Raw genomic sequence first — 12045 nt, 5'->3', positions numbered from 1 at the left:
TGTCTAAAACCTTCCTTAAGCAGGAAAGGAGACAGAGCTCTTTTATTAAAATTTTTTTAGGGTACCTCTGGCAACCGAGGTCTCCAAGGAGAGAAAGGAGAAAGGGTGAGAAGGAAGGGGTTCATGGGGGGGGAGGGAGCGCCCATAAAGAGGCCCTGGCTGTGGCCCTTCCCTAAAGCCCTGACTTCTCTTTCCCCAAAGCCTCTTTCTCTTCTACTACCCGTTTCTCCCGTTTCCTCTCTTCTCCTTCTCCATCTCAATTTCTATCTCTCCCCCAGGGAGAGGATGGCTTTCCTGGCTTCAAGGGTGATGGGGGACCAAAAGGTGACCGGGTAAGACCAGCTCCCAGCTGAGGGGTGGTGTGGGTCTAGGGTGGCTTGGGAAAGACACAGGGTGAATGAGCTGGGGTTAAGTAGAGGATGGACAGGGTAGGAAGGACGAATGACTATTTCAATCCTTTCCTTTTCTTTTTAATTTCAGGGGAACCCAGGACTCCCAGGTCCCAGAGGAGAGGATGGTCCAGAAGGACAAAAGGGACCCGAGGGACTGCCTGGGGATGAGGGTCCCCCAGGAGCAGCAGGGGAGAAGGTGATTAGAGAGGGCTTACTTAAATTGTTCACTGCGTCTCTGCACCCTGCTGCTGCCCCACCCCCCAATATGGAGGTGGAACCAGGGATTTTCACATGCTAGAAAGCAGTTGTGCTGTGTAGAGCCACGCCCCAGCCCCTTGCTGGGGATTCTAGGCAGGAGCTCTACCACTGAGCCACACCCCAGCCTCTCACTGGGGAACTCTAGGCAGGGGCTCTACCCCTGAGCCACACCCCAACCCCTCACTGGGGGATTCTAGGCAGGGTCTCTACCCCTGAGCCACACTTCAGCCCCTCACTGGGGCACTCTAGGCTGGGCTCTACCCCAGGTCCTCACTGGGGTACTCTAGGCTGGGCTCTACCCCAGGTCCTCACTGGGGTACTCTAGGCTGGGCTCTACCCCAGGCCTTCACTGGGGGACTCTAGGCAAGGGTATAAGGCTGGTCTAAGCCCCTGCCATACTTAATTTCTTTGCTGAACATTATGGAACAGTTTCTTGCTCTTAACTGTGTTCTAATCTCTACAGCTTTGTGTAATAGGTATTTTAAAGATTTATTTTGTCTTTAACTGGTCATGGTGTATCCCTTTAATCTCAGCTCTGGTGGGCTGCGGGTGGAGTGGGGACAAAGGCAAGTAGATCTGTATAGATTTGAGGCCAGCCTCATAGCGAGTTCTAGGACAGCTAGAGCTACACAGTGAGTCACTGTCTATAAAAAGGAATATATATATATATATATATATATATATATATATATATATATATATATATATATATATAGTTTTGTGAGACAGGGTTTTACTGTATATCCCTGGCTGTCCTGGAACACATTCTGTTGACCAGGCTGGCTTGAACTCACAGAGACCCTCCTGCCTCTGTCTCCTGAGTGCTGAGATTAAAGGTGTATGCCACCACAGCCCAGCAAAAAAGGGAAAAATTAATTTTTAATTGTGTCTTTCTGCATGAGTCATTCATATGTGAGGCCATTCCCTGAGCTAAGGTCGCAGGTAACTGCGAGTTCCTGGATGTGGGCGCTGGAAACCAAACCACTGTAATCCAGCCCTGTAATCAACTTTTTACCCCCCACCCCTTACAGATGAGGACACTGGTTTGCATGGGCGAGCGAGCTCCTCACAAGCACAGCCCCCTAGGAACTCAGTGTCTCACTCTGCTGTGCAGCCATCTTGACTTTCCTTTTTAGCCTCTAGCTTGACATGCCTGACCTATAATCCTTTTTCCTATAGGGCAAGCTTGGGGTGCCAGGTCTCCCAGGTTACCCAGGACGCCCAGGACCTAAGGTAAGAGGCCTTGGAACTGAAGGTGGACGGCAGGAAGGCAGTACAGACGGACACCTCTGGGTCCAGGCTGTGGTCTGAGGGGTGTTGGGTCAGTGAGAGGGTAGAGTAGGACCTGGGCATCGCGGGCTTGTTCTCAGATGGCCCCTGCTTACGACCTACATGACCTTGAGTGAGGTTTTTCAACCCAGTTCTCAGCTGCTGAAAAGAGGTGCCTGTGATGTCTGCCTTGTTCACTTGATGATTTTTTACTGTGGTTGTTTGGTTCATCAACCAGTGTGTTAGACTGTTTTCTGTTGCTATAACAAAAACATTTGAAGCTGGATATTTTGTGAAAAAAAAAGATGTCTTAGGTTATTATAGTTTTAAAGACTAATAACTCAAAATCAGAGGGTTCCACTGATTCAGCCCTAGGTAAAGTCCCCCCCGTCTGAGTTACTTTATTAGGGAATGATGTCATGGTGGAATCAGGTATGAGTTAGAGTGATCCAGAGACGGGATGGCCACGCTTATTCCTTAATAACCACCCTCTGGAGACTAGGAGATAGCTGTCAGTAAAGTGCGTGCCGCGCAGACACAAAACCCTGAATGTGAGTCCCAGCCCCCATGTGAAGAGCTAAGTGTGGTGGCATACGTCCTCAGCACAGGGAAGATGGAGAGGAGGGTCCCTGGAGACCAATGCCCTGCCAGTCTAGCCAAGAGGAAGCTCCCGGTTCAGTGAGAGACTTTGTTGCGGGGGGGGGGGGGGGGCTAAGGAGATGGATCAGTGGAGAGAGCTTGCTGTGACAGGCTTCTGAGTTCAGATTTCTGTCACCCACTTCTGCATCCAGGATGGAGAAATGGCTCAGCAGTTGAGAACCATGGCTGCCCTTCTAGAGCTCAGTTCTCCACATCCACATTGCCAACTCCCAACTGCCTATGACCTCAGAGATCTGACATAGTCTGTCCTCTGTTAGCATTGCCACCGCTCTCTCTCTCTCTCTCTCTCTCTCTCTCTCTCTCTCTCTCTCTCACTCACACACACACTCTATAACAAAACTTTAAATAAGAAGGAAAAGAAATTCAAACAAGGCTGTTTGTGTGCACCTGTAACTCCAGGTTTTGGGGGCTGAAACATGAGGATCACTGGGGCTCGCTGTCCACAGCTAACTCCATGTTCAGCGAGAGCCCCTCCCTCTAAGGAATATGATGGAGAACAGTAGAGAAGGGTGTCAGGTATCCTGCTCTGGCCTCTGCTTGGACACATGTCCGTATACTGTCTTAGTGTGGGTTTTTATTGCCGTGAAGAGATGCCATGACTATGGCAACTCTCATAAATAAAATATTTAACTGAGGTGGCTCACTCAGAGTTTCAGAGGTTCAGTTCATTGTCATCATGGTGGGGAGTGTGGCAGCGTGCAGGCAGATGTGGTCCTGGCTCTATCTTGACTTGCAGGCAGGCAGCAGGAAGTTGACTGAAAGTCACACTGAGGGAAGCTTGAGCAAAAGAGACCTCAAAGCTTGTCCCCACAGTGACATGCAATTCATTCAACAAGGCTATGCGCCCTAATAGTGCCACTCCAGTTGGAGGCCATTCTCTTTCAGTCTGTCACATACGCCACGCGTGCACACGCTCTCACACGCTCTCACATGTGCACCCACACACGCTAAAGTGGAACACAGTCAAAGAAGACACCCAGAACTGACTTCCAGCTTCCACAGGCATGTGCACACACAGGAACACACCAGACAAAAATCCTCTTGGATGAGCAAGATGCTTGCCTCCAAACCCTGTGGACTGAGTTTGACCCCAGCACCCGCTGGGGGAAGGGACAGGACGAGCTCCTGCAAGTTACCCGGTCCTCACGTGCTGTGTGTGACAAGCATGTGCCCAGAGAAGAAATAAATAATAAAAGTGTCTTAGTTTTACTGAGACAGAGTCTCACTGTGTGTAGACCAAACTGGTCTTTAACTCACAGAGATTCACCTGCCTCTGCCTCCCAGGTGCTGAGAGTAAAGGCTTGCACCACCACCACGTGGCCCAAACTGGTCTTTTAACACACAGAGATCCATCTGCCTTACCCTCCTGAGTGGTTGTCATCAAAATGTTTTTTTTTCAATTTATTTATTATGTATATAGTGTTCTGGGCATCAGATCTCATTACAGATGGGTGTGAACCATCATGTAGTTGCTGGGAATTGAACTCAGGACCTCTGGAACAACAGTCAGTTCTCTTAACCTCTGAGCCATCTCTCCAGCCCCAAAACTTTTTTTTTAAATAACGTTTTTAAATGATTTTGAGATTGTATTTATGTTTCTTTTATGTGTATGTGTTTTGCCTGCATTTATGTCTGCACTGTAGATGCATGTAGTGTCTGCAGAGGCCAGAAGAGGGCGTTAGATCTCCTGGAACTGGAGTTACTGGGTGTTGTGAGCCTGACATGTGGGTGCTGAGAAGCAAACCCAGGTCCTCTGGAAGAGCAGCCAGTGCTCATACCTGCTGAACCATCTCTCCAGCCTTCTTTAAAAACCTTATGGGCTCTAACTGGGTCCCATGAAAACTCTATTAATCCTAACAGAAAAGACCCCTCCCCACTACACTCTGCCCCTTAACTGGTACCGTCTGTATTCCCACACTAAGGATCAAGCTGCCAGGGAGCCAGGGGCACAAAGACATTGATGTGCTAACAGAGGAAATTCACAGAAATGAGATCTGTCCAGTCTTGAATTCATTATAACCTAACCCAGTGTACTTATACAGAAATGTGGTCGTGTAGAAACACATGTACCACTGTTCCGAGGATAAGAGTGTGGGAGAGATTGTGCTCTCTGTCTGAGCCACGCTCCAGACTGCATCATGGGTGACTGGGCATGTCTGTTTATGGAAAGTCACTTGGGAACTTGAAGATGCGTGGGAAGAAATCTGAGTGCAGCATTCTCTTTCTAAAACTGCATGCATGAGCTGGCTGGAGGCACACACCTTGATCCCAGCACTTGGGAGGCAAAAGCAGGTGGATCTGAATCTGAGGCCAGTCTGGTCTACAGAGTGAGTTCCTGGACAGCCAGGGTGGTTACACAGAGAAACCCCGTCTGGAAAAAAAAATTACATTTATGTGCTGGAGAGACGCGCAGAGGTAAGGGCTCTTGTTGCTCTTACAGAGAACCTGGGTTCAGTTCCCAGCACCCATATGGTGGATAATTCTCGCTCCAGGGGATCCAGTGCATTTTTTTTTTTGTTCCCCGAGACACACAGGCACACTGAAAGACAACTTGTGGTCTTCCACCCTGTGGGTGCTGTGGACCAAACGCAGGCCATTAGGGTTGGTAGCAGGCACCTTTAACCACTGAGCCATCACACTGGAAACAGAACTCTTCCTGAGTTCCATATTTTTGCTGTTTGGAGTTGACATGGTTGTCTTGCCCACACCGCACTGGAGGCTTTTATTTTTTATTTTTGTTTTTTTGAGACAGGGTTTCTCTGTGTAGCCCTAGCTATCTTGGAACTCGCTCTGTAGATCAGGCTGGCCTAGAACAGAGATCCGCCTGCCTCTGCCTCCCAAGCGCTGGGATTGAAGGCGTGCGTTACCCCTGCCTGGCTTGGGAGACTATGGTCTTGAACAGCCCTGCAATTTTTGGCTTCTGGTGGCTGGATGAAGGCAGCAGGCAAGAGTCACTCACATCATGAACCAGGAGAGTGGGGACAGGGAGGAGAAGTGGGGAGAGAAGATAGGAAAGAAAGAGAGAGGGAGAGAAAGAAAAAGGGAGAGAGAAAAGTAGGAAAGGGAAAAGAGAGAGAGAGGGAGAGGAGAAAGAGAGAGAATGACAGAGACCAAGGCACACAATCTCATTCAAAGACACACCCCCAATAACCTAATGCCCTCCCACAAATTCCCACCCCACTTTTGTTGCCCTTTGAGTTACTTGTTTGGTTTGTGTATTCCTGTTCAAACGTGTGTTGGCCTCCGTGTGTTCAGGTATACCTTCCTGTGGAAGCTGGAAATTGATGGCCAGTATCTTCCTCCACCACTCCCACCTTATATAGGGTCTCTCACTTGAACTCAGCGCTCATCAATGCCAGTTGTCTAGCTAGCCAGTTTGTTCCTTTGGGGGCTCCGTCTCTGCCTCTTGAGTGCTGGGTTTGCAAGTGGGCTGCCACACCCACCCACCAGCCTCTCTTGTTTTTTTGTTGAGACAGGGTCTCATGTAGCTCAGGCTAGCCTCACACTTGGCATAGAGGCTGACCTTGAACTCCTGATCCTCCTGTTTCACCTTGAATGCTGCGACCACAGGCAGAAGCCACCACACTTGTGTTATGTGGTGCTGCTGGTGGAGTTCAGGAGTTCCTGCGCTCTAGGCGGGTGTTTTACAAGATGATAAAGGAGGCCAGGTGACTCTCTTGTGTGACTTCTATATGTGTACCTGCACACACTCATACACACATATCACATACACACCTGATATTCTTGTGTGACTTGTATATGTGCACACACTCATACACACATATCACACACACATGACACTCTTGTGTGACTTCTATATGTGCACCTGCACACACTCATACACACACATCACACACACACACACTTGACACTCTTGTGTGACTTCTATATGTGCACCTGCACACACTCATACACACACATCACACACACCTGGCATTCCTGTGTGACTTCTATATGTGCACCCGCACACACTCATACACACACATCACACATACATGTACAGAGAAATTATAAATGATAAGTGACTGGCTTTGTGTAGACCCAATGGAAGAGCATTTAAGGTGGAAGAAGGGACGTGTGCAAAGGTTCTGGATGGGAACATGCTAGCACAGCTGGGGAATTTGGAGGGGAGCAGTGTGGCTGCTGAGGTGGGGAGGAGGCGGAGGCCCCTCTGGGAAGCCAAAGGATGGAGTCAGGCCGATTCTGCCGATGCTCACTCATCCTAGAGTCTCATGTCGAATTCTCTCTCTTTAGGGATCTGTTGGATTTCCTGGACCCCTGGGACCACTGGGGGAGAAGGGCAAAAGGGTGAGTTGTGATCCAGAGGGTATGGGAAGGTGGGTGTTGGGACAGTTTGTGCTTGGTAGGGTAAGTCTTCCTCTGTCGATCAAGGTGTTCAAGACACTCCCATAGCCACTCCCACAGGCTAGCCTGATCTAGAGAGTCCCTCACTGAGACTCTTTCCCTGGCTGGTTCTAGAGTGCCCCAAGCTGACAGTTCACACTAGCCACCACAGGGCTGGAGAGCGGGCTCAGTTAAGAGCACTGGCTGCTCTCCCAAGAGGACTGGAGTTTGGTTCTCAGCGTCCCTTCAAGTGGTTTCCATTCATCTGCAGCTCTGGCTCCTGGGCATCTGATGCCCTCTTCTGGGTTCTGGGAACACCTGCACTTTCATGCACCAACCCTCCCACACCCATAGACAGCACACACACACACACACACACACCACACATATGCACCACTCTCACACATACACAGCACACACACACACCACACCCACATACCACCCCCCCACCACACATACGCACCCCCACACACCCATAAACACCTACCCCCCCATTTTACAAAAAGAAAACCTAACTGGCACAGCTACACCCATTGTCAACTGGACTCACTAACACATCAATTTAAAACCATAACTTCCCACTTCCTGTTCCCAGAGTCTCATGCTTATTTCTGAATGTAAAATATAATCAACTTGGAAAACTTCCTGGTCTTTCAAACTGACAGTGCCTTAAAAGCCAAATACAAGCCAGGTGGTGGTGGTGCACGCCTTTAATCCCAGCACACAGGAGATAGAGGCAGGTGGATCTCTGTGAGTTTGAGGCCAACCTGGTCTACAAAGTGAGTTCCAGGACAGTCAGAGCTGTAACAAGAGAAACCCTGTCTTGAATCCATCCTTCCAAAAGCAAGCAAATAAACAAACAAAAACCCAAACCAAAAAGTCAAATACAAAAGCAAATTTCAATGCCATGGAAGAATTCCCATTCCACAGGGAGGAATGGGGGCACGGTCAGGAAATGCTGTGGTCCAGCAGGGAAAGCACCGAATTCTGTGACTCTGTGTCTGGTACCTGGGCTTCTGTTTTAAAGGGCTTAGATGGCTCCGGCCCTCCAGCATTGCTGCCTACAGCATATGTTTCTCCTTTGGGCTGGCTTCACTCCCTGCGTGCAGTTTTCCTTTGCAGAGATCCTTGTATACATACATCCCACCTGTGAACACACGTGTGCCGGTTCCCACCCGTGAACACACGCGTGCCTATTCCCACCCGTGAACACATGTGTGCCTGTGTATCTCCTGAAGCTCAAGGCTTTCTGATTTGACTTGCTTTCCAGGGCAAAGCAGGGCAGCCAGGGGAGGAAGGAGAGCGCGGTGTGCCGGTAAGGAAACGATGCCTGCTCTACACAGGGGAGCAGGTCTGAGGGGAGATGGGGTAGTGAAGTTATGAGAGGGTAGGGAAAAGGTTGGGTGCTGTCCCTGTTACTGGTGGACTTGGATGGATTCTGGAGGAAGGGGCCTCTGTGTGGTGTCTTCTCTCAGGCCTACCCATCTTCTCACTTCTCCTTTTTGCTTTTTTTTTTCTTTTTAAAAATTTCTTTTTTTGCAGGGCCCTCGAGGAGACCGGGGACAACCAGGGGCCACAGGCCAGCCTGGCCCAAAGGTATGGGAGCGATTAAGGGCCTTTGGTCTATCTCAGGCTAACTCCCTGCCAAATTCTCCCAGTTGAGTGTGTTCTGGTCTTGAAGATAATTTATTCTGTTTTAGGGTGATGTGGGTCAAAACGGGTCTCCTGGGGCCCCTGGAGAAAAGGTGAGTGTGTGTGTGTGATTCTGAGCAGTGTGAGTGTGATTCTGAGCAGTGTGTGTATCTATGAATGAGGTCAGTCTCCTCCAAGGCCAGAGCTCTATGAGTTCGATTCCCAGCTGTCCCACTTGCTTGCTGTGTGACCTTGGGAAACTTGCTTCACTTCTCTTTGCTTCAGTTTCCTCTTTTATAAAATGCAGTAACCGTGGTCCTGCCTTGGTGGGCTGCGGTGCTGACTGAGATGGCACACCACCAGCGAGTACTCAGCACCATTCCTGGCATGCTGCAGCTGCTCAGTATTGCTGACTTAAATGAGAAAAAGCAGAATGAAACTCTCCCTTTGTGTGACTGTGGAGATCAGAGGGGGATGGAGTGCAGGTCTTAGCTTTATCTGAGTAAATGTGCCTTGACCCACTGAGCCACCTTGCCAGCACTATACTGATTTTTAAGGTTATTTAGATGCAAGACACTCAGGAGAGATGATGTAATGATTTTTGGTTCCATTTCAGGGTCTCCCCGGTCTGCAAGGTCCTCCAGGATTCCCTGGACCAAAGGGCCCCCCAGTGAGTGATGCCACCCTGACTCTGAGTCAGTGGGGAAGGGTTCAGGGTGGCTTAACTCCAGTTCTAAATCTTCATTTCTGCTTACTTTGTTCCCCAGGGCCCTCAGGGGAAAGATGGGGTACCTGGGCACCCTGGGCAAAGAGGAGAATTGGTAAGTGACCATCGACCTCTGACTTCCAACTGTGTTGGGCCCTTGTGTATGGAGGGGGCGGTGCATGTGCGTGAACACGTAGAGACCAGAAAAGGATCTTCCTCCGTCCCTCTCCATCTTACTTTTTAGCACCGAGCCTGAAACTTGCCATTTTGGCTAGGCTGGCTGACTAACAATTTCCAAGGCCCACTCGCCTCCACGCTACAGTGCTGGGGTTACCAGTGTGAGAACTGTGTGTGGCTCTGACATGGGTCTTGGGTTCTCTTGCTTGACTAGCAAGAGCTCTCACTCACTCGGCCATATCCCTGGCTCCTGTCGTAGTTTTTGAGGAAGGACCTCTCACTGGCACGTGGGGCTTGCTGGTTAGGTTAGACTGGCTTTCCAGTGAGCCCTAGGAAGCCACTGGTCTCCACTTTGCCGGCACTGGGATGAGGCGGGTGTCACAGCACGCCTGACTCTGCATGGATGCTGGGAAGCTGAACTGTCTTCTGCTCCATGGGGCATTTCACACACTGAGCTGTCTCCCCAGGGCCTTGACTCTCCTTTTCTTCCCCCACGTGATACCCTTTTCCGTTTCTCTCCTTAGGGTTTCCAAGGTCATACAGGGCCCCCTGGACCAGCTGGCGTCCTTGGTCCTCAGGTCAGAATGGACCCCACCAGCCTTTCCCCATTTTGTATCACCCAAGGAACCCATGGAGTTGGCAGTCTGACGTACACCCCACCCTCAGGCTGCTCAAGATGTCCCTTGCTTGTTTCCAGGGAAAGGTAGGGGATGTGGGTCCTCTCGGCGAGAGGGGCCCCCCAGGTCCCCCTGGACCTCCTGGCGAACAAGGTATTCCAGGCATAGAAGGCAGAGAAGGGGCCAAGGTAAGATCTTGGATAAACTGCCCCAAAGTCATCACCCAAACCCTGGGCCTCACGTGGGAGGAGTGGCTGGAAATCAGTTACTTGGGGAGGGTCCCAGAGTCTGGAGAGACATCCCATATCTGAGGCTAACTTCTCTTCTTTGGCTGTCTGCAGGGTGAGCTAGGACCCCTGGGGTCCCCTGGGAAGGAGGGCCCACCTGGGCCCATGGGCTTTCCTGGCTCCCAAGGAGCTCCCGGCGACCCAGTGAGTATCTTTGGAGAGTCACTGGAGTGTGGTGCTGAGGGGTAGAGGAAAGGAACCTTCTCCAAGAGTGGCTACAGGGATGGCAAACTGGAGGGGGCCTGGATAAAGAGTGTTAGTGGTGGCCAGTGAGATGACTCAGCAGGTGACAAGGCTGCCAGGGCTGGTGAACTGAGCTTGCTCCCAGGACCCACGTTACAGAAGGAGAGAACTCACTCTTGCTGCTTGTCCTCTGATCTTGACAAGTGTGTCCAGGCATGTGTAAGCACACACAACACACACACACACACACATAAAGATATGGTAGTGGACAGATCTATAGAACTCAGGGCCTATCTGTGATAGGTCTAGGGATAATAAGGGTTCCCCAAAATGAAGGCAAGCCCTTGGAGTCCCTGGGAGATTTTCTGACTGGTCATTTCTTTCCCCAGGGGCCCGTTGGTTTGAAGGGTGACAAGGGTCCCCCAGGCCCTGTTGGGGCCAATGTAAGTATAAGCGCCCTGGCTGGGCGGGGAGAGGGCTGGAGAGGGCTGTGTCTTTAGAGCCGAGGTTTCCTCCTCTGAAGCAGCTGTCATAGGGGTGGGTTGGGAGCTGGCTCACTGGGTAAAGGCCTTGTCACACAAGCTTGAGGACCTGAGTTTAGAGCCTTAGTGCCTGAGGGAATGACGGTGAGCAGGGCGGCCCACCTGTAATTCCATCCTGGGAAGCCAGAGAGTTAGCTGGATTAGCCTTGTTAGCGGGACTAGCCTTGTTAGCGAGCTCTGGGTTTGACTGAGAGACCCTGCCTCAGTGGACATGGTGGAAGATCGACGATGAGCCCTGACACCAACCTTAGGCCTCCATATGCACACATGTTCAGATGCCCCCACACACGTGTCCATATGCACACATGTTCAGATGCCCCACACATGTGTCCATATGCACACATGTTCAGATGCCCACACACACGTGTCCATATACACATATGTTCAGATGCACTCACACATGTGTCCATATGCACACACACACAGAAAGAGAAAAATATCCTATGGATTACATCTGGTGGTGGAGAATGTCCCCTGGCATGTGGAAGGCTGAGTCAATGGGAGTTTGAGGCTAGCCTGGTCTACTTACTAAGGCCATGCTAAAGGGAAGGAAAGGAAGGAGGGAGGAGAGAGAAAGGAAAGGGAAGAGAAACAGAAAAGGAACAAACATGAGAAGGAACAGAGTACATGGAGTGTTGGGAAGAGCATCTTCAGCAGGCTGGTTGGGGGAGGCATCTCTGAGGGGCCAAGACCCAGGGGGGACGAGCATGGAGCCCTGTGATATCCGGAGGAGGGTTTCTAGGCGGAAACAACAGCATGTGCAAAGGCCCTGGAGTGTGAGGAACAGCGAGGTCTGTGTAGCTCGGCCTGAGTGAGTGAGGACAAGATGGAGGCAAGCAGGTGGGCAGTTCATGCTGGGCTTTGTGGTCCTCAGCTGAGGAAGGTGAGAGCCGTTGAGGTTTGTGGAGAGGGTCATCCCTTAGGTGCTCAAGGATGCCCTCTGACTGTGAATAAGATGTAACACTGGTGCCAAGAGCC

General features: G+C 50.7%; 1 protein-coding gene across 3 annotated transcripts in view; it reads left to right on the top strand.

The window, feature by feature from the left end:
* The window catches only part of Col5a3 (collagen type V alpha 3 chain), a 47649-nt gene that overhangs the window by 23005 nt on the left and 12599 nt on the right, over positions 1–12045 (top strand). For all 3 annotated transcript variants that reach the window (XR_009056984.1, XM_057766797.1, XM_057766796.1), the window contains exons 28-41: positions 61–105; positions 279–332; positions 481–588; positions 1830–1883; positions 6834–6887; positions 8194–8238; positions 8466–8519; positions 8624–8668; positions 9172–9225; positions 9323–9376; positions 9963–10016; positions 10136–10243; positions 10397–10486; positions 10915–10968. Coding sequence is in view for 2 of the 3 variants with exons in the window: in XM_057766797.1 (XP_057622780.1) it covers positions 61–105; positions 279–332; positions 481–588; positions 1830–1883; positions 6834–6887; positions 8194–8238; positions 8466–8519; positions 8624–8668; positions 9172–9225; positions 9323–9376; positions 9963–10016; positions 10136–10243; positions 10397–10486; positions 10915–10968 (873 nt within the window). In the remaining variant the exon portion in view is untranslated. The remainder of the gene's footprint in view (positions 1–60; positions 106–278; positions 333–480; positions 589–1829; positions 1884–6833; positions 6888–8193; positions 8239–8465; positions 8520–8623; positions 8669–9171; positions 9226–9322; positions 9377–9962; positions 10017–10135; positions 10244–10396; positions 10487–10914; positions 10969–12045) is intronic.

This window comes from Chionomys nivalis, chromosome 4, assembly GCF_950005125.1.
Source record: "Chionomys nivalis chromosome 4, mChiNiv1.1, whole genome shotgun sequence".
Taxonomy (NCBI): domain Eukaryota; kingdom Metazoa; phylum Chordata; class Mammalia; order Rodentia; family Cricetidae; genus Chionomys; species Chionomys nivalis.
Note: the sequence above shows the minus strand (reverse complement) of the source record. Positions and strands in the feature narration are given on the sequence as shown.